General features: G+C 44.9%; 1 protein-coding gene across 7 annotated transcripts; it reads left to right on the top strand.

Annotated features, from left to right (window-relative positions):
• The first annotated feature begins 723 nt into the window (after positions 1–723).
• Positions 724–22,106, top strand: LOC117438524 (formin-like protein 14). 7 transcript variants are annotated; one of them, XR_004550835.1, is made up of 4 exons: positions 724–788; positions 18,943–19,090; positions 21,092–21,206; positions 22,045–22,106. XR_004550835.1 is itself a non-coding variant. In XM_034074007.1 (3 exons), exons 1-3 carry the CDS (start codon positions 17,491–17,493, stop codon positions 20,257–20,259), a joined length of 753 nt encoding a protein of 250 aa, XP_033929898.1. In that variant the 5' UTR covers positions 17,009–17,490; the 3' UTR covers positions 20,260–20,295. The 7 variants fall into 7 exon arrangements, 2 of the variants coding, with proteins under 2 accessions (XP_033929898.1, XP_033929897.1); XR_004550837.1 differs by having other exon boundaries at positions 727–788; positions 18,948–19,090; XR_004550836.1 differs by lacking the exon at positions 724–788 and adding an exon at positions 17,956–18,342.
• The last annotated feature ends 1,785 nt before the right edge of the window (positions 22,107–23,891 follow it).

Genomic DNA, 23,891 nt, shown 5'->3' on the forward strand with positions numbered 1-23,891 from the left:
AATTCACACTGTACCTGCACTGGGAGGGAAAGGGGCCAGGGTTGAAATAGCTGTTTCTAAAGCAGCCAAGGCGTTCCCTGCTTGTTTTCTCTGATCTAATCTTGTGCTTAGTTGGGAAATTAGACTGTTGACTGTAGCTTTAAGGTGCTGAAGGATCTGGAGACTGGGATTCTCGGAGAAATGAGAAGGGGGAAGGGTGCATTGCCCTCCTTTTGTTCTGCACACAGACCTTGCTGGGCTGAGCCCTGGGGGAGGCCAGCTCATCCCAGCCTTTCTGTTAAGGACTTCAGTTGCTGCTGTTGCTCTCCTGCTTTCGCCCGTCTTTGGACAACTGCTTAGCTCCAGTAAAGCCATCAGGCTTCTTCATAAATGCTTCTTATTCCAGATGCAGAGGCAGCTCAAGCACAGGCCCTCGCTAATGGCTGCAGTGGCTGCGGCTGTTGGGTTTCATAGGTAAGAATTTTTGTAGGGGATTGTCTCTCCTGTGAAATGCTTGCATGGGATTTGTCCATAAAAAAATCCCTCACTGTTCTCTTTTCTCCACTGCTTGGCTGTGAGAGCAGGAAGCAGCAGAATCCGTGGCAGAGATAGATAAAGAAGAGCACGGGGAAGAAGCAAGCCCAGATGGCAGGGAGAAAGAGAACCAGCAGTATCCAGGTCAGGCAGAAACTGCCCCTCCCAGAGCAGAGTCCCAACAGCTGAGAAGCTGGAGCATCATGCCCAGGGAATGGATCTTGCATGTTGGCTGTCTGAGAAGCTGCACAGTGAGAAACGGTCGCTAGGTTCAGGTAAGCCTCAGTAAGACTAATTCTAAACAATTAACAGGCATTTCCATTTTACTTCATCCCATTCCTGACTAGTTCTAAGCTATTTTTGGTTACTTAAGTATTTATGGTCATTTCTGGCCTGTTTTAAGCTGCTCTTGCCTATTTCTAATGTGCTTCAGGCTATTTCTAACCTCTTGATGCCCATTTCTAATTCTTCTGAAGCCATTCTGGCAGTTTCCAAACCATTTTGGTCCATTTCCTACCCATTTCTAGCCTGGTCTTCCTCTTCATAGCTTGGTTTAACTCCTGTATGGTCATTTTTATCTTACTCTTCTGCATTTCTAAACCTTTTTTAGATTCTTTTGGCACATTGTAAACAATGGAGAGGCTTTTCCATCTTATTCTGCCCATTCCTTACTAGTTTTAAGCTGGTTTTGGCTACTTCTTTAGTATTTGTGGTCATTTCTGGCCTGTTTTAAGCTGCTCTTGCCTATTTCTAATGTGCTTCAGGCTATTTCTAACCTCTTGATGCCCATTTCTAATTCTTCTGAAGCCATTCTGGCAGTTTCCAAACCATTTTGGTCCATTTCCTACCCATTTCTAGCCTGGTTTTGCCGTTTCCTAGCTTGGTTTAACTCCTGTATGGTCATTTTTATCTTACTCTTCTCCGTTTCTAAACCTTTTTTAGATTCTTTTGGCACATTGTAAACAATGGAGAGGCTTTTCCATCTTATTCTGCCCAATCCTTACTAGATTTAAGCTGGTTTTGGCTCCTTCTTTAGTATTTGTGGTCATTTTTGGCCTGTTTTAAGCTGCTCTTGCCTATTTCTAATGTGCTTCAGGCTATTTCTAACCTCTTGATGCCCATTTCTAATTCTTCTGAAGCCATTCTGGCAGTTTCCAAACCATTTTGGTCCATTTCCTACCCATTTCTAGCCTGGTCTTCCTCTTCATAGCTTGGTTTAACTCCTGTATGGTCATTTTTATCTTACTCTTCTGCATTTCTAAACCTTTTTTAGATTCTTTTGGCACATTGTAAACAATGGAGAGGCTTTTCCATCTTATTCTGCCCAGTCCTTACTAGTTTTAAGCTGGTTTTGGCTACTTCTTTAGTATTTGTGGTCATTTCTGGCCTGTTTTAAGCTGCTCTTGCCTATTTCTAATGTGCTTCAGGCTATTTCTAACCTCTTGATGCCCATTTCTAATTCTTCTGAAGCCATTCTGGCAGTTTCCAAACCATTTTGGTCCATTTCCTACCCATTTCTAGCCTGGTTTTGCCGTTTCCTAGCTTGGTTTAACTCCTGTATGGTCATTTTTATCTTACTCTTCTCCGTTTCTAAACCTTTTTTAGATTCTTTTGGCACATTGTAAACAATGGAGAGGCTTTTCCATCTTATTCTGCCCAATCCTTACTAGATTTAAGCTGGTTTTGGCTCCTTCTTTAGTATTTGTGGTCATTTTTGGCCTGTTTTAAGCTGCTCTTGCCTATTTCTAATGTGCTTCAGGCTATTTCTAACCTCTTGATGCCCATTTCTAATTCTTCTGAAGCCATTCTGGCAGTTTCCAAACCATTTTGGTCCATTTCCTACCCATTTCTAGCCTGGTTTTGCCGTTTCCTAGCTTGGTTTAACTCCTGTATGGTCATTTTTATTTTACTCTTCTCCGTTTCTAAACCTTTTTTAGATTCTTTTGGCACATTGTAAACAATGGAGAGGCTTTTCCATCTTATTCTGCCCAATCCTTACTAGTTTTAAGCTGGTTTTGGCTCCTTCTTCAATATTTGTGGTCATTTTTGGCCTGTTTTAAGCTGCTCTTGCCTATTTCTAATGTGCTTCAGGCTATTTCTAACCTCTTGATGCCCATTTCTAATTCTTCTGAAGCCATTCTGGCAGTTTCCAAACCATTTTGGTCCATTTCCTACCCATTTCTAGCCTGGTCTTGCCCTTCCTAGCTTGGTTTAACTCCTGTATGGTCATTTTTATCTTACTGTTCTGCATTTCTAAACCTTTTTTTAGATTCTTTTGGCACATTGTAAACAATGGAGAGGCTTTTCCATCTTATTCTGCCCATTCCTTACTAGTTTTAAGCTGGTTTTGGCTACTTCTTTAGTATTTGTGGTCATTTTTGGCCTGTTTTAAGCTGCTCTTGCCTATTTCTAATGTGCTTCAGGCTATTTCTAACCTCTTGATGCCCATTTCTAATTCTTCTGAAGCCATTCTGGCAGTTTCCAAACCATTTTGGTCCATTTCCTACCCATTTCTAGCCTGGTCTTGCCTTTCCTAGCTTGGTTTAACTCCTGTATGGTCATTTTTATCTTACTGTTCTGCATTTCTAAACCTTTTTTAGATTCTTTTGGCACATTGTAAACAATGGAGAGGCTTTTCCATCTTATTCTGCCCAGTTCTTACTAGTTTTAAGCTGGTTTTGGCTACTTCTTTAGTATTTGTGGTCATTTTTGGCCTGTTTTAAGCTGCTCTTGCCTATTTCTAATGTGCTTCAGGCTATTTCTAACCTCTTGATGCCCATTTCTAATTCTTCTGAAGCCATTCTGGCAGTTTCCAAACCATTTTGGTCCATTTCCTACCCATTTCTAGCCTGGTCTTCCTCTTCATAGCTTGGTTTAACTCCTGTATGGTCATTTTTATCTTACTGTTCTGCATTTCTAAACCTTTTTTAGATTCTTTTGGCACATTGTAAACAATGGAGAGGCTTTTCCATCTTATTCTGCCCATTCCTTACTAGTTTTAAGCTGGTTTTGGCTACTTCTTTAGTATTTGTGGTCATTTTTGGCCTGTTTTAAGCTGCTCTTGCCTATTTCTAATGTGCTTCAGGCTATTTCTAACCTCTTGATGCCCATTTCTAATTCTTCTGAAGCCATTCTGGCAGTTTCCAAACCATTTTGGTCCATTTCCTACCCATTTCTAGCCTGGTCTTGCCTTTCCTAGCTTGGTTTAACTCCTGTATGGTCATTTTTATCTTACTGTTCTGCATTTCTAAACCTTTTTTAGATTCTTTTGGCACATTGTAAACAATGGAGAGGCTTTTCCATCTTATTCTGCCCAGTCCTTACTAGTTTTAAGCTGGTTTTGGCTCCTTCTTTAGTATTTGTGGTCATTTTTGGCCTGTTTTAAGCTGCTCTTGCCTATTTCTAATGTGCTTCAGGCTATTTCTAACCTCTTGATGCCCATTTCTAATTCTTCTGAAGCCATTCTGGCAGTTTCCAAACCATTTTGGTCCATTTCCTACCCATTTCTAGCCTGGTCTTCCTCTTCATAGCTTGGTTTAACTCCTGTATGGTCATTTTTATCTTACTCTTCTGCATTTCTAAACCTTTTTTAGATTCTTTTGGCACATTGTAAACAATGGAGAGGCTTTTCCATCTTATTCTGCCCAGTCCTTACTAGTTTTAAGCTGGTTTTGGCTACTTCTTTAGTATTTGTGGTCATTTCTGGCCTGTTTTAAGCTGCTCTTGCCTATTTCTAATGTGCTTCAGGCTATTTCTAACCTCTTGATGCCCATTTCTAATTCTTCTGAAGCCATTCTGGCAGTTTCCAAACCATTTTGGTCCATTTCCTACCCATTTCTAGCCTGGTTTTGCCGTTTCCTAGCTTGGTTTAACTCCTGTATGGTCATTTTTATCTTACTGTTCTGCATTTCTAAACCTTTTTTAGATTCTTTTGGCAAATTGTAAACAATGGAGAGGCTTTTCCATCTTATTCTGCCCATTCCTTACTAGTTTTAAGCTGGTTTTGGCTACTTCTTTAGTATTTGTGGTCATTTCTGGCCTGTTTTTAAGCTGCTCTTGCCTATTTCTAATGTGCTTCAGGCTATTTCTAACCTCTTGATGCCCATTTCTAATTCTTCTGAAGCCATTCTGGCAGTTTCCAAACCATTTTGGTCCATTTCCTACCCATTTCTAGCCTGGTTTTGCCGTTTCCTAGCTTGGTTTAACTCCTGTATGGTCATTTTTATCTTACTCTTCTCCGTTTCTAAACCTTTTTTAGATTCTTTTGGCACATTGTAAACAATGGAGAGGCTTTTCCATCTTATTCTGCCCAATCCTTACTAGTTTTAAGCTGGTTTTGGCTCCTTCTTCAATATTTGTGGTCATTTCTGGGCTGTTTTAAGCTGCTCTTTGCCTTTTCTAATGTGCTTCAGGCTATTTCTAACCTCTTGATGCCCATTTCTAATTCTTCTGAAGCCATTCTGGCAGTTTCCAAACCATTTTGGTTCATTTCCTACCCATTTCTAGCCTGGTCTTGCCCTTCCTAGCTTGGTTTAACTCCTGTATGGTCATTTTTATCTTACTGTTCTGCATTTCTAAACCTTTTTTAGATTCTTTTGGCACATTGTAAACAATGGAGAGGCTTTTCCATCTTATTCTGCCCAGTCCTTACTAGTTTTAAGCTGGTTTTGGCTACTTCTTTAGTATTTGTGGTCATTTTTGGCCTGTTTTAAGCTGCTCTTGCCTATTTCTAATGTGCTTCAGGCTATTTCTAACCTCTTGATGCCCATTTCTAATTCTTCTGAAGCCATTCTGGCAGTTTCCAAACCATTTTGGTCCATTTCCTACCCATTTCTAGCCTGGTTTTGCCGTTTCCTAGCTTGGTTTAACTCCTGTATGGTCATTTTTATTTTACTCTTCTCCGTTTCTAAACCTTTTTTAGATTCTTTTGGCACATTGTAAACAATGGAGAGGCTTTTCCATCTTATTCTGCCCAATCCTTACTAGTTTTAAGCTGGTTTTGGCTCCTTCTTCAATATTTGTGGTCATTTCTGGGCTGTTTTAAGCTGCTCTTGCCTATTTCTAATGTGCTTCAGGCTATTTCTAACCTCTTGATGCCCATTTCTAATTCTTCTGAAGCCATTCTGGCAGTTTCCAAACCATTGTGGTCCATTTCCTACCCATTTCTAGCCTGGTCTTGCCCTTCCTAGCTTGGTTTAACTCCTGTATGGTCATTTTTATCTTACTCTTCTGCATTTCTAAACCTTTTTTAGATTCTTTTGGCACATTGTAAACAATGGAGAGGCTTTTCCATCTTATTCTGCCCAGTCCTTACTAGTTTTAAGCTGGTTTTGGCTACTTCTTTAGTATTTGTGGTCATTTTTGGCCTGTTTTAAGCTGCTCTTGCCTATTTCTAATGTGCTTCAGGCTATTTCTAACCTCTTGATGCCCATTTCTAATTCTTCTGAAGCCATTCTGGCAGTTTCCAAACCATTTTGGTCCATTTCCTACCCATTTCTAGCCTGGTCTTCCTCTTCATAGCTTGGTTTAACTCCTGTATGGTCATTTTTATCTTACTGTTCTGCATTTCTAAACCTTTTTTAGATTCTTTTGGCACATTGTAAACAATGGAGAGGCTTTTCCATCTTATTCTGCCCATTCCTTACTAGTTTTAAGCTGGTTTTGGCTACTTCTTTAGTATTTGTGGTCATTTTTGGCCTGTTTTAAGCTGCTCTTGCCTATTTCTAATGTGCTTCAGGCTATTTCTAACCTCTTGATGCCCATTTCTAATTCTTCTGAAGCCATTCTGGCAGTTTCCAAACCATTTTGGTCCATTTCCTACCCATTTCTAGCCTGGTCTTGCCTTTCCTAGCTTGGTTTAACTCCTGTATGGTCATTTTTATCTTACTGTTCTGCATTTCTAAACCTTTTTTAGATTCTTTTGGCACATTGTAAACAATGGAGAGGCTTTTCCATCTTATTCTGCCCAGTCCTTACTAGTTTTAAGCTGGTTTTGGCTCCTTCTTTAGTATTTGTGGTCATTTTTGGCCTGTTTTAAGCTGCTCTTGCCTATTTCTAATGTGCTTCAGGCTATTTCTAACCTCTTGATGCCCATTTCTAATTCTTCTGAAGCCATTCTGGCAGTTTCCAAACCATTTTGGTCCATTTCCTACCCATTTCTAGCCTGGTCTTCCTCTTCATAGCTTTGTTTAACTCCTGTATGGTCATTTTTATCTTACTCTTCTGCATTTCTAAACCTTTTTTAGATTCTTTTGGCACATTGTAAACAATGGAGAGGCTTTTCCATCTTATTCTGCCCAGTCCTTACTAGTTTTAAGCTGGTTTTGGCTACTTCTTTAGTATTTGTGGTCATTTCTGGCCTGTTTTAAGCTGCTCTTGCCTATTTCTAATGTGCTTCAGGCTATTTCTAACCTCTTGATGCCCATTTCTAATTCTTCTGAAGCCATTCTGGCAGTTTCCAAACCATTTTGGTCCATTTCCTACCCATTTCTAGCCTGGTTTTGCCGTTTCCTAGCTTGGTTTAACTCCTGTATGGTCATTTTTATCTTACTGTTCTGCATTTCTAAACCTTTTTTAGATTCTTTTGGCACATTGTAAACAATGGAGAGGCTTTTCCATCTTATTCTGCCCATTCCTTACTAGTTTTAAGCTGGTTTTGGCTACTTCTTTAGTATTTGTGGTCATTTCTGGCCTGTTTTAAGCTGCTCTTGCCTATTTCTAATGTGCTTCAGGCTATTTCTAACCTCTTGATGCCCATTTCTAATTCTTCTGAAGCCATTCTGGCAGTTTCCAAACCATTTTGGTCCATTTCCTACCCATTTCTAGCCTGGTTTTGCCGTTTCCTAGCTTGGTTTAACTCCTGTATGGTCATTTTTATCTTACTCTTCTCCGTTTCTAAACCTTTTTTAGATTCTTTTGGCACATTGTAAACAATGGAGAGGCTTTTCCATCTTATTCTGCCCAATCCTTACTAGTTTTAAGCTGGTTTTGGCTCCTTCTTCAATATTTGTGGTCATTTCTGGGCTGTTTTAAGCTGCTCTTGCCTTTTCTAATGTGCTTCAGGCTATTTCTAACCTCTTGATGCCCATTTCTAATTCTTCTGAAGCCATTCTGGCAGTTTCCAAACCATTTTGGTTCATTTCCTACCCATTTCTAGCCTGGTCTTGCCCTTCCTAGCTTGGTTTAACTCCTGTATGGTCATTTTTATCTTACTGTTCTGCATTTCTAAACCTTTTTTAGATTCTTTTGGCACATTGTAAACAATGGAGAGGCTTTTCCATCTTATTCTGCCCAGTCCTTACTAGTTTTAAGCTGGTTTTGGCTACTTCTTTAGTATTTGTGGTCATTTTTGGCCTGTTTTAAGCTGCTCTTGCCTATTTCTAATGTGCTTCAGGCTATTTCTAACCTCTTGATGCCCATTTCTAATTCTTCTGAAGCCATTCTGGCAGTTTCCAAACCATTTTGGTCCATTTCCTACCCATTTCTAGCCTGGTTTTGCCGTTTCCTAGCTTGGTTTAACTCCTGTATGGTCATTTTTATTTTACTCTTCTCCGTTTCTAAACCTTTTTTAGATTCTTTTGGCACATTGTAAACAATGGAGAGGCTTTTCCATCTTATTCTGCCCAATCCTTACTAGTTTTAAGCTGGTTTTGGCTCCTTCTTCAATATTTGTGGTCATTTCTGGGCTGTTTTAAGCTGCTCTTGCCTATTTCTAATGTGCTTCAGGCTATTTCTAACCTCTTGATGCCCATTTCTAATTCTTCTGAAGCCATTCTGGCAGTTTCCAAACCATTTTGGTCCATTTCCTACCCATTTCTAGCCTGGTCTTGCCCTTCCTAGCTTGGTTTAACTCCTGTATGGTCATTTTTATCTTACTGTTCTGCATTTCTAAACCTTTTTTAGATTCTTTTGGCACATTGTAAACAATGGAGAGGCTTTTCCATCTTATTCTGCCCAGTCCTTACTAGTTTTAAGCTGGTTTTGGCTACTTCTTTAGTATTTGTGGTCATTTTTGGCCTGTTTTAAGCTGCTCTTGCCTATTTCTAATGTGCTTCAGGCTATTTCTAACCTCTTGATGCCCATTTCTAATTCTTCTGAAGCCATTCTGGCAGTTTCCAAACCATTTTGGTTCATTTCCTACCCATTTCTAGCCTGGTTTTGCCGTTTCCTAGCTTGGTTTAACTCCTGTATGGTCATTTTTATCTTACTCTTCTCCGTTTCTAAACCTTTTTTAGATTCTTTTGGCACATTGTAAACAATGGAGAGGCTTTTCCATCTTATTCTGCCCAATCCTTACTAGTTTTAAGCTGGTTTTGGCTCCTTCTTCAATATTTGTGGTCATTTCTGGGCTGTTTTAAGCTGCTCTTGCCTTTTTCTAATGTGCTTCAGGCTATTTCTAACCTCTTGATGCCCATTTCTAATTCTTCTGAAGCCATTCTGGCAGTTTCCAAACCATTTTGGTTCATTTCCTACCCATTTCTAGCCTGGTCTTGCCCTTCCTAGCTTGGTTTAACTCCTGTATGGTCATTTTTATCTTACTGTTCTGCATTTCTAAACCTTTTTTAGATTCTTTTGGCACATTGTAAACAATGGAGAGGCTTTTCCATCTTATTCTGCCCAGTCCTTACTAGTTTTAAGCTGGTTTTGGCTACTTCTTTAGTATTTGTGGTCATTTTTGGCCTGTTTTAAGCTGCTCTTGCCTATTTCTAATGTGCTTCAGGCTATTTCTAACCTCTTGATGCCCATTTCTAATTCTTCTGAAGCCATTCTGGCAGTTTCCAAACCATTTTGGTCCATTTCCTACCCATTTCTAGCCTGGTCTTGCCCTTCCTAGCTTGGTTTAACTCCTGTATGGTCATTTTTATCTTACTGTTCTGCATTTCTAAACCTTTTTTAGATTCTTTTGGCACATTGTAAACAATGGAGAGGCTTTTCCATCTTATTCTGCCCATTCCTTACTAGTTTTAAGCTGGTTTTGGCTACTTCTTTAGTATTTGTGGTCATTTTTGGCCTGTTTTAAGCTGCTCTTGCCTATTTCTAATGTGCTTCAGGCTATTTCTAACCTCTTGATGCCCATTTCTAATTCTTCTGAAGCCATTCTGGCAGTTTCCAAACCATTTTGGTCCATTTCCTACCCATTTCTAGCCTGGTTTTGCCGTTTCCTAGCTTGGTTTAACTCCTGTATGGTCATTTTTATCTTACTCTTCTCCGTTTCTAAACCTTTTTTAGATTCTTTTGGCACATTGTAAACAATGGAGAGGCTTTTCCATCTTATTCTGCCCAATCCTTACTAGTTTTAAGCTGGTTTTGGCTCCTTCTTCAATATTTGTGGTCATTTCTGGGCTGTTTTAAGCTGCTCTTGCCTTTTTCTAATGTGCTTCAGGCTATTTCTAACCTCTTGATGCCCATTTCTAATTCTTCTGAAGCCATTCTGGCAGTTTCCAAACCATTTTGGTCCATTTCCTACCCATTTCTAGCCTGGTCTTGCCCTTCCTAGCTTGGTTTAACTCCTGTATGGTCATTTTTATCTTACTGTTCTGCATTTCTAAACCTTTTTTAGATTCTTTTGGCACATTGTAAACAATGGAGAGGCTTTTCCATCTTATTCTGCCCAGTCCTTACTAGTTTTAAGCTGGTTTTGGCTACTTCTTTAGTATTTGTGGTCATTTTTGGCCTGTTTTAAGCTGCTCTTGCCTATTTCTAATGTGCTTCAGGCTATTTCTAACCTCTTGATGCCCATTTCTAATTCTTCTGAAGCCATTCTGGCAGTTTCCAAACCATTTTGGTCCATTTCCTACCCATTTCTAGCCTGGTCTTGCCCTTCCTAGCTTGGTTTAACTCCTGTATGGTCATTTTTATTTTACTCTTCTCCGTTTCTAAACCTTTTTTAGATTCTTTTGGCACATTGTAAACAATGGAGAGGCTTTTCCATCTTATTCTGCCCAATCCTTACTAGTTTTAAGCTGGTTTTGGCTCCTTCTTCAATATTTGTGGTCATTTCTGGGCTGTTTTAAGCTGCTCTTGCCTTTTTCTAATGTGCTTCAGGCTATTTCTAACCTCTTGATGCCCATTTCTAATTCTTCTGAAGCCATTCTGGCAGTTTCCAAACCATTTTGGTTCATTTCCTACCCATTTCTAGCCTGGTCTTCCCCTTCCTAGCTTGGTTTAACTCCTGTATGGTCATTTTTATCTTACTCTTCTGCATTTCTAAACCTTTTTTAGATTCTTTTGGCACATTGTAAACAATGGAGAGGCTTTTCCATCTTATTCTGCCCATTCCTTACTAGTTTTAAGCTGGTTTTGGCTACTTCTTTAGTATTTGTGGTCATTTTTGGCCTGTTTTAAGCTGCTCTTGCCTATTTCTAATGTGCTTCAGGCTATTTCTAACCTCTTGATGCCCATTTCTAATTCTTCTGAAGCCATTCTGGCAGTTTCCAAACCATTTTGGTCCATTTCCTACCCATTTCTAGCCTGGTCTTGCCCTTCCTAGCTTGGTTTAACTCCTGTATGGTCATTTTTATCTTACTCTTCTCCGTTTCTAAACCTTTTTTAGATTCTTTTGGCACATTGTAAACAATGGAGAGGCTTTTCCATCTTATTCTGCCCAATCCTTACTAGATTTAAGCTGGTTTTGGCTCCTTCTTTAGTATTTGTGGTCATTTTTGGCCTGTTTTAAGCTGCTCTTGCCTATTTCTAATGTGCTTCAGGCTATTTCTAACCTCTTGATGCCCATTTCTAATTCTTCTGAAGCCATTCTGGCAGTTTCCAAACCATTTTGGTCCATTTCCTACCCATTTCTAGCCTGGTTTTGCCGTTTCCTAGCTTGGTTTAACTCCTGTATGGTCATTTTTATTTTACTCTTCTCCGTTTCTAAACCTTTTTTAGATTCTTTTGGCACATTGTAAACAATGGAGAGGCTTTTCCATCTTATTCTGCCCATTCCTTACTAGTTTTAAGCTGGTTTTGGCTCCTTCTTCAATATTTGTGGTCATTTCTGGGCTGTTTTAAGCTGCTCTTGCCTTTTTCTAATGTGCTTCAGGCTATTTCTAACCTCTTGATGCCCATTTCTAATTCTTCTGAAGCCATTCTGGCAGTTTCCAAACCATTTTGGTTCATTTCCTACCCATTTCTAGCCTGGTCTTCCCCTTCCTAGCTTGGTTTAACTCCTGTATGGTCATTTTTATCTTACTGTTCTGCATTTCTAAACCTTTTTTAGATTCTTTTGGCACATTGTAAACAATGGAGAGGCTTTTCCATCTTATTCTGCCCATTCCTTACTAGTTTTAAGCTGGTTTTGGCTACTTCTTTAGTATTTGTGGTCATTTTTGGCCTGTTTTAAGCTGCTCTTGCCTATTTCTAATGTGCTTCAGGCTATTTCTAACCTCTTGATGCCCATTTCTAATTCTTCTGAAGCCATTCTGGCAGTTTCCAAACCATTTTGGTCCATTTCCTACCCATTTCTAGCCTGGTTTTGCCGTTTCCTAGCTTGGTTTAACTCCTGTATGGTCATTTTTATTTTACTCTTCTCCGTTTCTAAACCTTTTTTAGATTCTTTTGGCACATTGTAAACAATGGAGAGGCTTTTCCATCTTATTCTGCCCAATCCTTACTAGTTTTAAGCTGGTTTTGGCTCCTTCTTCAATATTTGTGGTCATTTCTGGGCTGTTTTAAGCTGCTCTTGCCTTTTTCTAATGTGCTTCAGGCTATTTCTAACCTCTTGATGCCCATTTCTAATTCTTCTGAAGCCATTCTGGCAGTTTCCAAACCATTTTGGTTCATTTCCTACCCATTTCTAGCCTGGTCTTGCCCTTCCTAGCTTGGTTTAACTCCTGTATGGTCATTTTTATCTTACTGTTCTGCATTTCTAAACCTTTTTTAGATTCTTTTGGCACATTGTAAACAATGGAGAGGCTTTTCCATCTTATTCTGCCCAATCCTTACTAGTTTTAAGCTGGTTTTGGCTCCTTCTTCAATATTTGTGGTCATTTCTGGGCTGTTTTAAGCTGCTCTTGCCTTTTTCTAATGTGCTTCAGGCTATTTCTAACCTCTTGATGCCCATTTCTAATTCTTCTGAAGCCATTCTGGCAGTTTCCAAACCATTTTGGTTCATTTCCTACCCATTTCTAGCCTGGTCTTCCCCTTCCTAGCTTGGTTTAACTCCTGTATGGTCATTTTTATCTTACTCTTCTGCATTTCTAAACCTTTTTTAGATTCTTTTGGCACATTGTAAACAATGGAGAGGCTTTTCCATCTTATTCTGCCCATTCCTTACTAGTTTTAAGCTGGTTTTGGCTACTTCTTTAGTATTTGTGGTCATTTTTGGCCTGTTTTAAGCTGCTCTTGCCTATTTCTAATGTGCTTCAGGCTATTTCTAACCTCTTGATGCCCATTTCTAATTCTTCTGAAGCCATTCTGGCAGTTTCCAAACCATTTTGGTCCATTTCCTACCCATTTCTAGCCTGGTCTTGCCCTTCCTAGCTTGGTTTAACTCCTGTATGGTCATTTTTATCTTACTCTTCTCCGTTTCTAAACCTTTTTTAGATTCTTTTGGCACATTGTAAACAATGGAGAGGCTTTTCCATCTTATTCTGCCCAATCCTTACTAGATTTAAGCTGGTTTTGGCTCCTTCTTTAGTATTTGTGGTCATTTTTGGCCTGTTTTAAGCTGCTCTTGCCTATTTCTAATGTGCTTCAGGCTATTTCTAACCTCTTGATGCCCATTTCTAATTCTTCTGAAGCCATTCTGGCAGTTTCCAAACCATTTTGGTCCATTTCCTACCCATTTCTAGCCTGGTTTTGCCGTTTCCTAGCTTGGTTTAACTCCTGTATGGTCATTTTTATTTTACTCTTCTCCGTTTCTAAACCTTTTTTAGATTCTTTTGGCACATTGTAAACAATGGAGAGGCTTTTCCATCTTATTCTGCCCATTCCTTACTAGTTTTAAGCTGGTTTTGGCTCCTTCTTCAATATTTGTGGTCATTTCTGGGCTGTTTTAAGCTGCTCTTGCCTTTTTCTAATGTGCTTCAGGCTATTTCTAACCTCTTGATGCCCATTTCTAATTCTTCTGAAGCCATTCTGGCAGTTTCCAAACCATTTTGGTTCATTTCCTACCCATTTCTAGCCTGGTCTTCCCCTTCCTAGCTTGGTTTAACTCCTGTATGGTCATTTTTATCTTACTCTTCTGCATTTCTAAACCTTTTTTAGATTCTTTTGGCACATTGTAAACAATGGAGAGGCTTTTCCATCTTATTCTGCCCATTCCTTACTAGTTTTAAGCTGGTTTTGGCTACTTCTTTAGTATTTGTGGTCATTTTTGGCCTGTTTTAAGCTGCTCTTGCCTATTTCTAATGTGCTTCAGGCTATTTCTAACCTCTTGATGCCCATTTCTAATTCTTCTGAAGCCATTCTGGCAGTTTCCAAACCATTTTGGTACATTTCCTACCCATTTCTAGCCTGGTCTTGCCCTTCCTAGCTTGGTTTAACTCCTGTATGGTCATTTTTATCTTACTGTTCTGCATTTCTAAACCTTTTTTAGATTCTTTTGGCACATTGTAAACAATGGAGAGGCTTTTCCATCTTATTCTGCCCATTCCTTACTAGTTTTAAGCTGGTTTTGGCTACTTCTTTAGTATTTGTGGTCATTTTTGGCCTGTTTTAAGCTGCTCTTGCCTATTTCTAATGTGCTTCAGGCTATTTCTAACCTCTTGATGCCCATTTCTAATTCTTCTGAAGCCATTCTGGCAGTTTCCAAACCATTTTGGTCCATTTCCTACCCATTTCTAGCCTGGGTTTGCCGTTTCCTAGCTTGGTTTAACTCCTGTATGGTCATTTTTATCTTACTCTTCTCCGTTTCTAAACCTTTTTTAGATTCTTTTGGCACATTGTAAACAATGGAGAGGCTTTTCCATCTTATTCTGCCCAATCCTTACTAGTTTTAAGCTGGTTTTGGCTCCTTCTTCAATATTTGTGGTCATTTCTGGGCTGTTTTAAGCTGCTCTTGCCTTTTTCTAATGTGCTTCAGGCTATTTCTAACCTCTTGATGCCCATTTCTAATTCTTCTGAAGCCATTCTGGCAGTTTCCAAACCATTTTGGTTCATTTCCTACCCATTTCTAGCCTGGTCTTGCCCTTCCTAGCTTGGTTTAACTCCTGTATGGTCATTTTTATCTTACTGTTCTGCATTTCTAAACCTTTTTTAGATTCTTTTGGCACATTGTAAACAATGGAGAGGCTTTTCCATCTTATTCTGCCCATTCCTTACTAGTTTTAAGCTGGTTTTGGCTCCTTCTTTAGTATTTGTGGTCATTTTTGGCCTGTTTTAAGCTGCTCTTGCCTATTTCTAATGTGCTTCAGGCTATTTCTAACCTCTTGATGCCCATTTCTAATTCTTCTGAAGCCATTCTGGCAGTTTCCAAACCATTTTGGTCCATTTCCTACCCATTTCTAGCCTGGTCTTGCCCTTCCTAGCTTGGTTTAACTCCTGTATGGTCATTTTTATCTTACTGTTCTGCATTTCTAAACCTTTTTTAGATTCTTTTGGCACATTGTAAACAATGGAGAGGCTTTTCCATCTTATTCTGCCCAGTCCTTACTAGTTTTAAGCTGGTTTTGGCTACTTCTTTAGTATTTGTGGTCATTTTTGGCCTGTTTTAAGCTGCTCTTGCCTTTTTCTAATGTGCTTCAGGCTATTTCTAACCTCTTGATGCCCATTTCTAATTCTTCTGAAGCCATTCTGGCAGTTTCCAAACCATTTTGGTCCATTTCCTACCCATTTCTAGCCTGGTCTTGCCCTTTCCTAGCTTGGTTTAACTCCTGTATGGTCATTTTTATCTTACTCTTCTCCATTTCTAAACCTTTTTTAGATTCTTTTGTCACATTGTAAACAATGGAGAGGCTTTTCCATCTTGTTCTGCCCATTCCTTACTAGTTTTAAACTGTTTCTTTGTTACTTCTATTTGTGGTAATTTCTGTCCTGTTTTAAGCTGCTCTTGGTTATTTGTAATCTTCTTTAGGCTATTTCTAACCTATTGATGCCCACTTGTTTCTCTTTTGAAGCCATTCTGGCTGTTTCCAAGCCCTTTTGGTCCATTTCTTGTCATGTGTTGTCCCCCCCAATACGGCATCTGCTTTTCCCCACCACGCCAATTTGTCTTCCCCCCCGCCACTCCCCCCTGTTCTTCTATCCCGTATCCCACTCTTCACCCCTTTCTCATCATCTATCCCTTTTAACTGCCATTATTCCCACACCCCCACCCCCCTTCTCTACCATCTGTCCCCCCTAACAGCCATTCTCCCCCCCTTCCCCACTATCTCTCCCATTTAAACCCCTTTCCTCCGTCATCACAACAGTCTTCCCGCCCACCAAAGCCCGAACTAACCTTCGTCCAGCAAGTCTCGATCTTTACCGTGCCGAGCTAAACCCTGCTGAGCTCCGTAACCGTGCACGTACAGAAAACAAAGCTGCGTTCCAGCCCTCACTGCTGTCTGCTCCTTCCCGGGCACTGCCATCGCTCCCTCACACAAAAGGACACCGCTGATTGGCCACCGGTCTCTAGGCGGGAAAACGGCCCCTCAGCCGTGCGGCCCGGGATTGGACGGCGCTGACCCTCCGCCCCGCCCCCCCGGGTGGCTTCAGCTCTGCTTGGCTCACTTCGGGTTAGCATAGCCTGCGTTAGTTTACCACGGCTGTGTGGTTTGGCCTAGCCTGGGGAAGCATAGCATAGCCTCCATCCAGCGTGAGATTAAGATGAGTGAGATTAGACCTGGGTGAGATTGACTGGGGGGAGACTGACCCTAGTCAGATTTGTCCTGGGTCAGATTTGTCCCTGGTCAGATTACCCCAGGGGTCAGATTAGCTCGAGTCAGGTTAGTCCGGGTCAGATTAGTCCGGGTCAGATTAGCCCGGTCAGATTAGCCCAGGTCGGATTATCCCGGGTCAGATTAGCTTGGGTGACCCGGTTTGGATCATCCCGGGTCATTTAGCTCAGATAAGAGACAGGTGAGATTAGACGGGTGAGATTATCCTAGCCTCCTTAACTTAGTTTAGTCTGAGTTACCTTGAGTTAGTCTTGGTTAACCTGGATTAGCCTATCCTCAGCCTGGGTTAGATGAGCCTGGATTAGATGGGGTTAGCCTACCCTATCATAGGGCGGGGTATATGGGAGGACAATACTGGGGTTTTGGGGATATGGAGTCCCTACATGGGGGTCTGTGGGGGGATTTGGGGGTCTGGAGTCCCTGCATGGGGGTCTATGGGTGTATTTGGGGGTCTGGAGTCCCTACATGGGGGTCTGGGGGGATTTGGGGGTCTGAAGTCCCAGTATGGGGGTCTGTGGGGGGATTTGGAGTCCCTGTATGGGGGTCTATGGAGGGATTTGGGGGTCTGGAGTCTCTCCGTGGTGTTCTGTAGGGGTGTGGAGACCCCTTATGGGGTGTATGGGGGAATACGGGGGGATATGGGGTTCTGGAGTCCCTAGATGACGTGTGGGGCAATAGGGGGGGGATACGGGGTTCTGTGGGGCTTTATGAGGGGTATCTGGAGTTCTGCATTCCCATTATGGGGTTCTGTGGGGGCCCTGCGAGCCCCGAGAGGAGGGAACGGGACGGGAACGGAGCTTCCGGCCGCGCCGCGCTCGTCAGGGCCATCTTGGAACAAAAAATGGCGGCAGCGCAGGCGCGGTGCGGCCGTTACCACGGCAACGCGGACGCCATGAGGGGTGAGGTGCCGTACTCAGGCTAGCACCTCACCAAGATGGCCGCCGCGTAGTGCCGTACGTCAAAATGGCGTCTCACTAATTTGGCCTGTCCCGGCGCCCGTACTCAAGATGGCGCCTATCAAGTGGCATCAGTGCACCCCCCCCCCCGTGCCCGCCCCTGTCTCCCCTCTCCCCATGGCGGCGCAGAGCCGCGCTCCCCCCCAGCCGCCTCCCTCCCCTCTCCTCACGGCTCCTGCTCCCGCACCTCTCTCTGCACCTCCTCCATGGCCGCCCTATGGCGGCGGGCGGGGCGGGGAGGGGCGGGAGGGGGCAGGAGGAGGAAGGGAACCGAGTGGTTCCGGGAGGAGCCGACACCTCCCATTGCCCCCCCCGCCGGGCACGGCTCAGCCCGGATCGGCACGGCACGGCTCGGCTCGGCCCAGGGTAGAACCGGGGCACCGAGGGGGTCTGGGGCAGGCCGGCAGCCGGAGGGGGGCAGTCGCGGGGGGGCGGCGCTGCTGTCCCGGCCTGCAGCGGGGACCGTGTCCCCCTTCCCATCCCTCCTGCCGGAGGCACTCGTGTTCCCCGCGGCCGCTCCGGGTCACGGTCTCCACGGCAACAGCTGCTGCCGCCGCTCCGGGTCACGGTCTCCACGGCAACAGCTGCTGCCGCCGCTGCTGCACGGACTCGGCATCCACCTCCTGCACGGCGCCACCACCGTGGTCTTTGGGGTACGGACAAACGGGGGGGGGGAGAGACACTGGGGGTGCTGCGACCCATGGAGAGCCGCAGAAACAGTTTGCCAGGGCTTCCCCAAGGTGCTCGATTGTTTTGTTCTGTGTGCAGGATGTTTCTCATCACACCCCAAAGCTTTTCCAGGAGTCAAACGCATCGGTTTCCCTCTCTTCCCCCAAGAAAGGGGAAGTTTGTGGCCGGTTGCAATGATAGCACCTGGAGTGGTGCTGCCCTGAAACAGGATGAAATGGCTGCATCCTTCCGGGAGGCTGCCTCCGAAAGCAGAATTGCCCTGTGAGCTGGAGAGGTGCCCCTGCAGTGAGGGCCCGTGCCCAGGGAGGCATGGGGAGCTGGGGACTTGGCACTTTCCTGCCTATCATAGAGGACTGTGATGTACGATGGTAATGAATGCATCTTTATTTATAGATATGATACTATGAAATAGCTTTATTATCCCTTGCTAAAAATGCTTCCTTTTTTGCTTTCTTAGCAGTCAGTGCAAAAATTCAAGTTAATATCATAATATCATGGTAAAAGCTGCAAGCTCTGAAGTGGTACAGGCTGGCAGGAAGCTCCCAGTGTATGGTTTGGTGTGAGCAGCACCGATGTATTAGGTTTGGCATAGTAGTACATGGGTTTTTTTTTCTTGTTTTTAGTGGCCATCTATGCCATCTATGCATCTATGCTTAACTTGTTAACAATTTATGTTCATATGTACGAGGAGGAGGAACATAAAGATGATGTAAGGATAGACAGGTTTGTAAAACCAGCCATTTCTTCAAGGGACGGCTGCTGCAGCAATACCCTGCTTGCTTATGAGTGTCTGTTTTGAGCGAGTTTTACACGTGACCTGCACCCTGATCATGCGTTCTTTTTAGGCTGCACACCCGCCTATCAGCCTCATCAGCGTTGATGCTGTGGACCCACATCAGTGGTTTCTTGAGCTTTGAGAAAAACCCAGTTCTTGTTCTTAGATAAATACAAGAACCCTTCTGTTTCAGAGCAGCGTGCAGCCATGTGCACACTGTGTGTGCCAGAACAGACCCTTTCAAGAGCTCCAGAAGACTTTTTTAGCCTCTTTCTTTCATCTGCAAGACCAAAAAGGAAAGAGAGGTTTCTGCAACTGGGAAGCAGGAGAAGAGAGCGGAGGTATGTCTGGTAATCGTAGCACATGCTTCTCTGACCTTGCCGAGAGAGGAAATCCATTTACTCTCTGCTTTCATCGATTGGTCTGTAATTTGCCTGTAGTTATCCTCCCCATTTCTACATTTTACAGAATCATGGAATGGTTCATGTTGGAAGGGACCTTAAAGCTCATCCAGCTCCAACCCCTGCCACAGGCAGGCAGGGACACCTCACACTAGAGCAGGTTGCTCCAAGCCCCTGTGTCCAACCTGGACTTGAACACTGCCAGGGATGGGGCAGCCACAGCTTCTCTGTGCACCCTGTGCCAGCGCCTCAGCACCCTCACGGGGAACAGCTTCTGCCTAAGAGCTCAGCTCAGTTTCCCCTCGGGCAGGTTCAAGCCATTCCCCTTGGCCTGTCCCTACAGGCCCTTGTCCCAAGCCCCTCTCCAGGTTTCCTGCAGCCCCTTTAGGCACTGGAGCTGCTCTCAGGTCTCCCCTTCAGGAGCCTTCTCTTGTCCAGGCTGCCCCAGCCCAGCTCTCTCAGCCTGGCTCCAGAGCATAGCTGCTCCAGCCCTCGCAGCAGCTCCATGGTTTCCTCTGGCTCGCTTGAGCAGCTCCACGTCCCTCTTGAGCTGGGGCTGAAGATGTGGATGCAGGACTTTGTTTCCTCTTACATTGGCATAATGCAGAGTGACACTTTAACAGCTGGACAGATGTAGATTCTCCTACCTGGGGCCAGTAAATGAGAGCAAAACCACATCCTCTGCTTGAACAAGGAAGAAATTATTTTGTTCACCTTGTTTACGTGCTTAATTCAAGAAGTTTTTTCCCTTCCAGTCAATTACATTCACGTAATTGAAAACATTGTCCCAGGAAATCTCAGCTTGGTTTGCTTTCCTGCTCGGAGACCATTGCGCTGCTTTTTGCTTAAACAGCAATTGCTTTGCTTGCAGGCTGTTTTGTAGCAGCTCTATGGCTATGGGGAATTACCAGTGTTTTTCTAATCATCCTGTTGGATGTTGTGACAATGCAGGTCCCCGGTTTCCTCTTGACATTTGGGTACTGCCAGCAGAGTTTGCAGCCCTTGGTGTTGTCTTTGTTGAATTAGGACCTGCACTGCTGAGGAGAAGGCAAGGCCTGGAGGGAGGGAGGGAGAACCAGGAACAGGTCAGCCCCAGTATTTTTCTGTAATGAGGGTGGTAAAGCACTGGCAGAGGTTGGCCAGAGAGGTGGTGGATGCCCCATCCCTGGGGACATTCAAGGCCAGGCTGGATGTGGTTCTGAGCACCCTGATGGAGTTGAAGATGTCCCTGCTCATGGCAGGGGAGGTTAGACCAGATGACCTTTAAAGGTTCCTTCCAACCAAAACCATCCTGTGCTCATATGATTAGAACCCCAGGGAATGCAGGCATTTCCCTACAGCTGCTGAGGGTCTCTTTAGAAGCCCAAGGCCACAGTTACCCTTCTTTCTTAGGGAAGGGCTTCCCGTCCTCACGCTCTTTGGTGTGTCTGGTGGCATTGTGCCCATGCCGAAGCTTGTCTTTGGCACCTTGAGCTAAAGTGCTTCACTGACATGAGGTTAAATTCATCTGGAGGAGCCTGTTTTAATGCAGCCAGGGAGGGGAAACTGGCTTATTATTTGCAGTACTGAGCTCTGTTCAGCAGGTGGGTCACGGTAAATGTTTGCTGCCACAAGTACCAGTACCAGTGCGAGTAACACCCAGCTCTGGGCAAATGCACCTTGATTTCAACCTATTTGAACTGGTCACTTACCAGCATAGCAAGTATCACATCCTGCAGGCAAAGCTGCTCAGGTGCAGCTGATGGATCCCTGAGCCCAGCAGGAGGCCTGAGGCTGCTTTTCCATTTACCTCTAAGAGCAATGACATTGGAACCACGGCAGGACGTAGAGCTTTCGTGTGCATAACCCCAAATGTATCTGCCTTTCCTAGCCTGCCAGGCAGGCAGCGTTAGTGCCGCTTTCTAGCTCACTAAAGGGTATTATCTGCTCAACATTTTCCAGTGACAAGACTTCACCTGTACCGTAGCTGATGGTGGGCTCACAGACCAGAACACACACAGCCTATTGCACAGATCGGCTTTCCTGGCAGCCCCGGGCAGCACTTGCAGGGACAGAGGTGTGTACTTAGCCCCTGATTCCAAGAAGATGCCGTAACATGGCTGTTTCTAACTCATTTATGCCCACTTCTAAACTGTTTTATTTGCTATTTCTAAATTCTTTCTGCCATTTCTAACCCGTGTTTGGTCACTTCTAACCCTTTTAAAGCCATTTCTTAAAATTTCCCTCTTTTTTTGGCCCTTTTCTCACTCTGTTTAAGCCACTTTTTTATTTCTCTAACCCATTTTTTCCCATTTGTCAGCAGCTTTAAGCCTTTTTTGACGATTTCTAACACAATTGTGGCCACTTCTAACTAGATTTAAACCCATTTTTAGCCATTTGCAACCCTTATATGTCCAATTCTAACCTGGTTTAAGCCATTTTGTCCATTTCTAAACTATTTTTTCTTCTAACCATTTTTTTTTGCCACTTCAAACACATTTTTGCCCATTTCTGAGCCTGGTTTAAGCCATTTTTTCCCCATTTCTACCCTATTTTAAGCCATTTTAGTCTATTTCAAAACAATTCATGGCCATTTCTATCCCAGTTTTGCCCATTTCTTACCAGTTTTAAGCCGTTTTTGGCAATTTCTAACCCATCTTTCCCATTTCTAACCCCTTTAAAGCTTTTTTGGGGGCTATTTCTGACCTGTCTGTGGCTGTTTCTGTCCCATATTTATCCACATCTTCCGCATTGTAGGCCATTTTTGCCCACTTCTAACCCATTTTTACCCATTTCTTGATTGTTTTAATCCATTTTGGGCCACTTGTGTTCCACTTTGGACCATTTGTAAGGTGTTTTGAACCATTTTTTTTCATTTTCTAACCCATGTTTGCCCATTTCTTATCTCATTTTAGGTATGGGACGCCTAAAAATAGTTACTGAAAGAGACTAAAAGACAAGGACAGCTGGAAAAAACATGAATGAAAAAGGAAATAAATAAAATGTGTAAAGAAAATAAAAAGCAAAAGAGAAGAATGTGATTATAAATCCCCACAAAGCAAACACAAAGCAATAAAAGTCTGAAAGAATCTCGAATAGAAGTTCCCTGAGCAACTTTGCCCCAGCCCCAATATTGCAAACTGTCCCCACTCAGCAGCTGGGGTCCCCGGAGGCTGTCAACGGGGAGGGGAGCCGCCGTTGCTCTCAGGCCGTTGCTTCTGCAGCGTGTGCTGCCACCTCGTGTCCAAGCGTCGGTACTGCAGGTGCTGGAGGTGGGGGGGGCACGGCGTAGCTCGGGGCACTGCTCGCTGCTGCCATCCTGTGTCCAAAGCTCGGTACTGCAGGTGCCGGAGATGCGGGAGGGGAAGCAAAGGGGTGGCTCAGAGCAAAGGGAGGTGCTGCCCTCCTGTGGCCAAAACTACGAACTGCACGCCAAGAGGCCGGAGCCGCCCGAAGGGAACCGAGCGCAGCCGAAGCCGCCTGAGGGGGACGGAGCCGCCCGGAGGGACCGGAGTGGCTTCCATGGGGTCCCAGGGGAGCCGACAGCTGCCATTGCCCCCCCCGTTTGCCTCCGCCGAGTCCCGTTACCCCCATGATTCGCCTCGGCTCGGTACGGTACGGTCCGGACCCGGTTCGGCGGCACAACCCGCACCCCGACTGGCTGAGACGCCTGTCAGTCACTCTTACTCCCGCCCCGCTTCCGTTCGGCTTCTACACTGGCCCCCCCACTCCTCTGATTGGCTGCGGCGCTTGTCAGTCAAGCCTAGTCCCGCCCGGCTCCGGCGGCGCCGGATCACTGCTCTGATTGGCTGCGGCGGTTGTCAATCACGCTTAGTCCCGCCCGGCGCCGACGGCGCCCCCCCACTCCTCTGATTGGCTGCGGCAGTTGTCAATCACGCTTAGTCCCGCCCGGCGCCGACGGCGCCCCCCCACTCCTCTGATTGGCTGCGGCAGTTGTCAATCACGCTTAGTCCCGCCTGGCGCCCACGGCGCCCCCCCCACGCCTCTGATTGGCTGCGGCGGTTGTCAATCACGCTTAGTCCCGCCCGGCGCCGGCTCCGCCCCCCACTCCTCTGATTGGCTGATGCGCACGTGACCCGCTCCTAGCCACGCCCCTCTCCGGCTCCGCCCCCCACTCCTCTGATTGGCTGATGCGCACGTGACCCGCTCCTAGCCACGCCCCTCGCCGGCTCCGCTCCCCCCCCCCCTCTGATTGGCTGATGAGCACGTCACCCGCTCGTAGCCACGCCCCTCGCCGGCTCCGCCCCCCCACTCTTCTGATTGGCTGATGAGCACGTCACCCGCTCCTAGCCACGCCCCTCTCCGACACCGCCCCCCCACTCCTCTGATTGGCTGAGGCGAAGCCGAACCCTCCCGAAGCGGCGGAACCGGCCGAAGAGAACCGAGCGGAGCCGAAGCCGCCTGAGGGGGACGGAGCCGCCCGAAGGGAACCGAGCGGAGCCGAAGCCGCCTGAGGGGGACGGAGCCGCCCGGAGGGACCGGAGTGGCTTCCATGGGGTCCCAGGGGAGCCGACAGCTGCCATTGCCCCCCCCGTTTGCCTCCGCCGAGTCCCGTTACCCCCATGATTCGCCTCGGCTCGGTACGGTACGGTCCGGGCCCGGTTCGGCGGCACAACCCGCACCCCGACTGGCTGAGACGCCTGTCAGTCACTCTTACTCCCGCCCCGCTTCCGTTCGGCTTCTACACTGGCCCCCCCACTCCTCTGATTGGCTTGCGGCGCTTGTCAGTCACGCCTAGTCC

This window comes from Melopsittacus undulatus, unplaced genomic scaffold (assembly GCF_012275295.1).
Source record: "Melopsittacus undulatus isolate bMelUnd1 unplaced genomic scaffold, bMelUnd1.mat.Z mat_scaffold_432_arrow_ctg1, whole genome shotgun sequence".
Lineage (NCBI taxonomy): Eukaryota > Metazoa > Chordata > Aves > Psittaciformes > Psittaculidae > Melopsittacus > Melopsittacus undulatus.

Excerpts from the sequence above, each read along its gene's own strand:
- LOC117438524 (XM_034074006.1), top strand. The coding sequence starts at position 17,336 with ATGGCGCCTATCAAGTGGCATCAGTGCACCCCCCCCCCCGTGCCCGCC. Across the intron at positions 17,938-18,947 it reads CCACCACCGTGGTCTTTGGG|CGTGCAGCCATGTGCACACT; the intron begins GTACGGACAAAC and ends GTTTCAGAGCAG. Across the intron at positions 19,091-20,101 it reads AGCAGGAGAAGAGAGCGGAG|GTCCCCGGTTTCCTCTTGAC; the intron begins GTATGTCTGGTA and ends GTGACAATGCAG.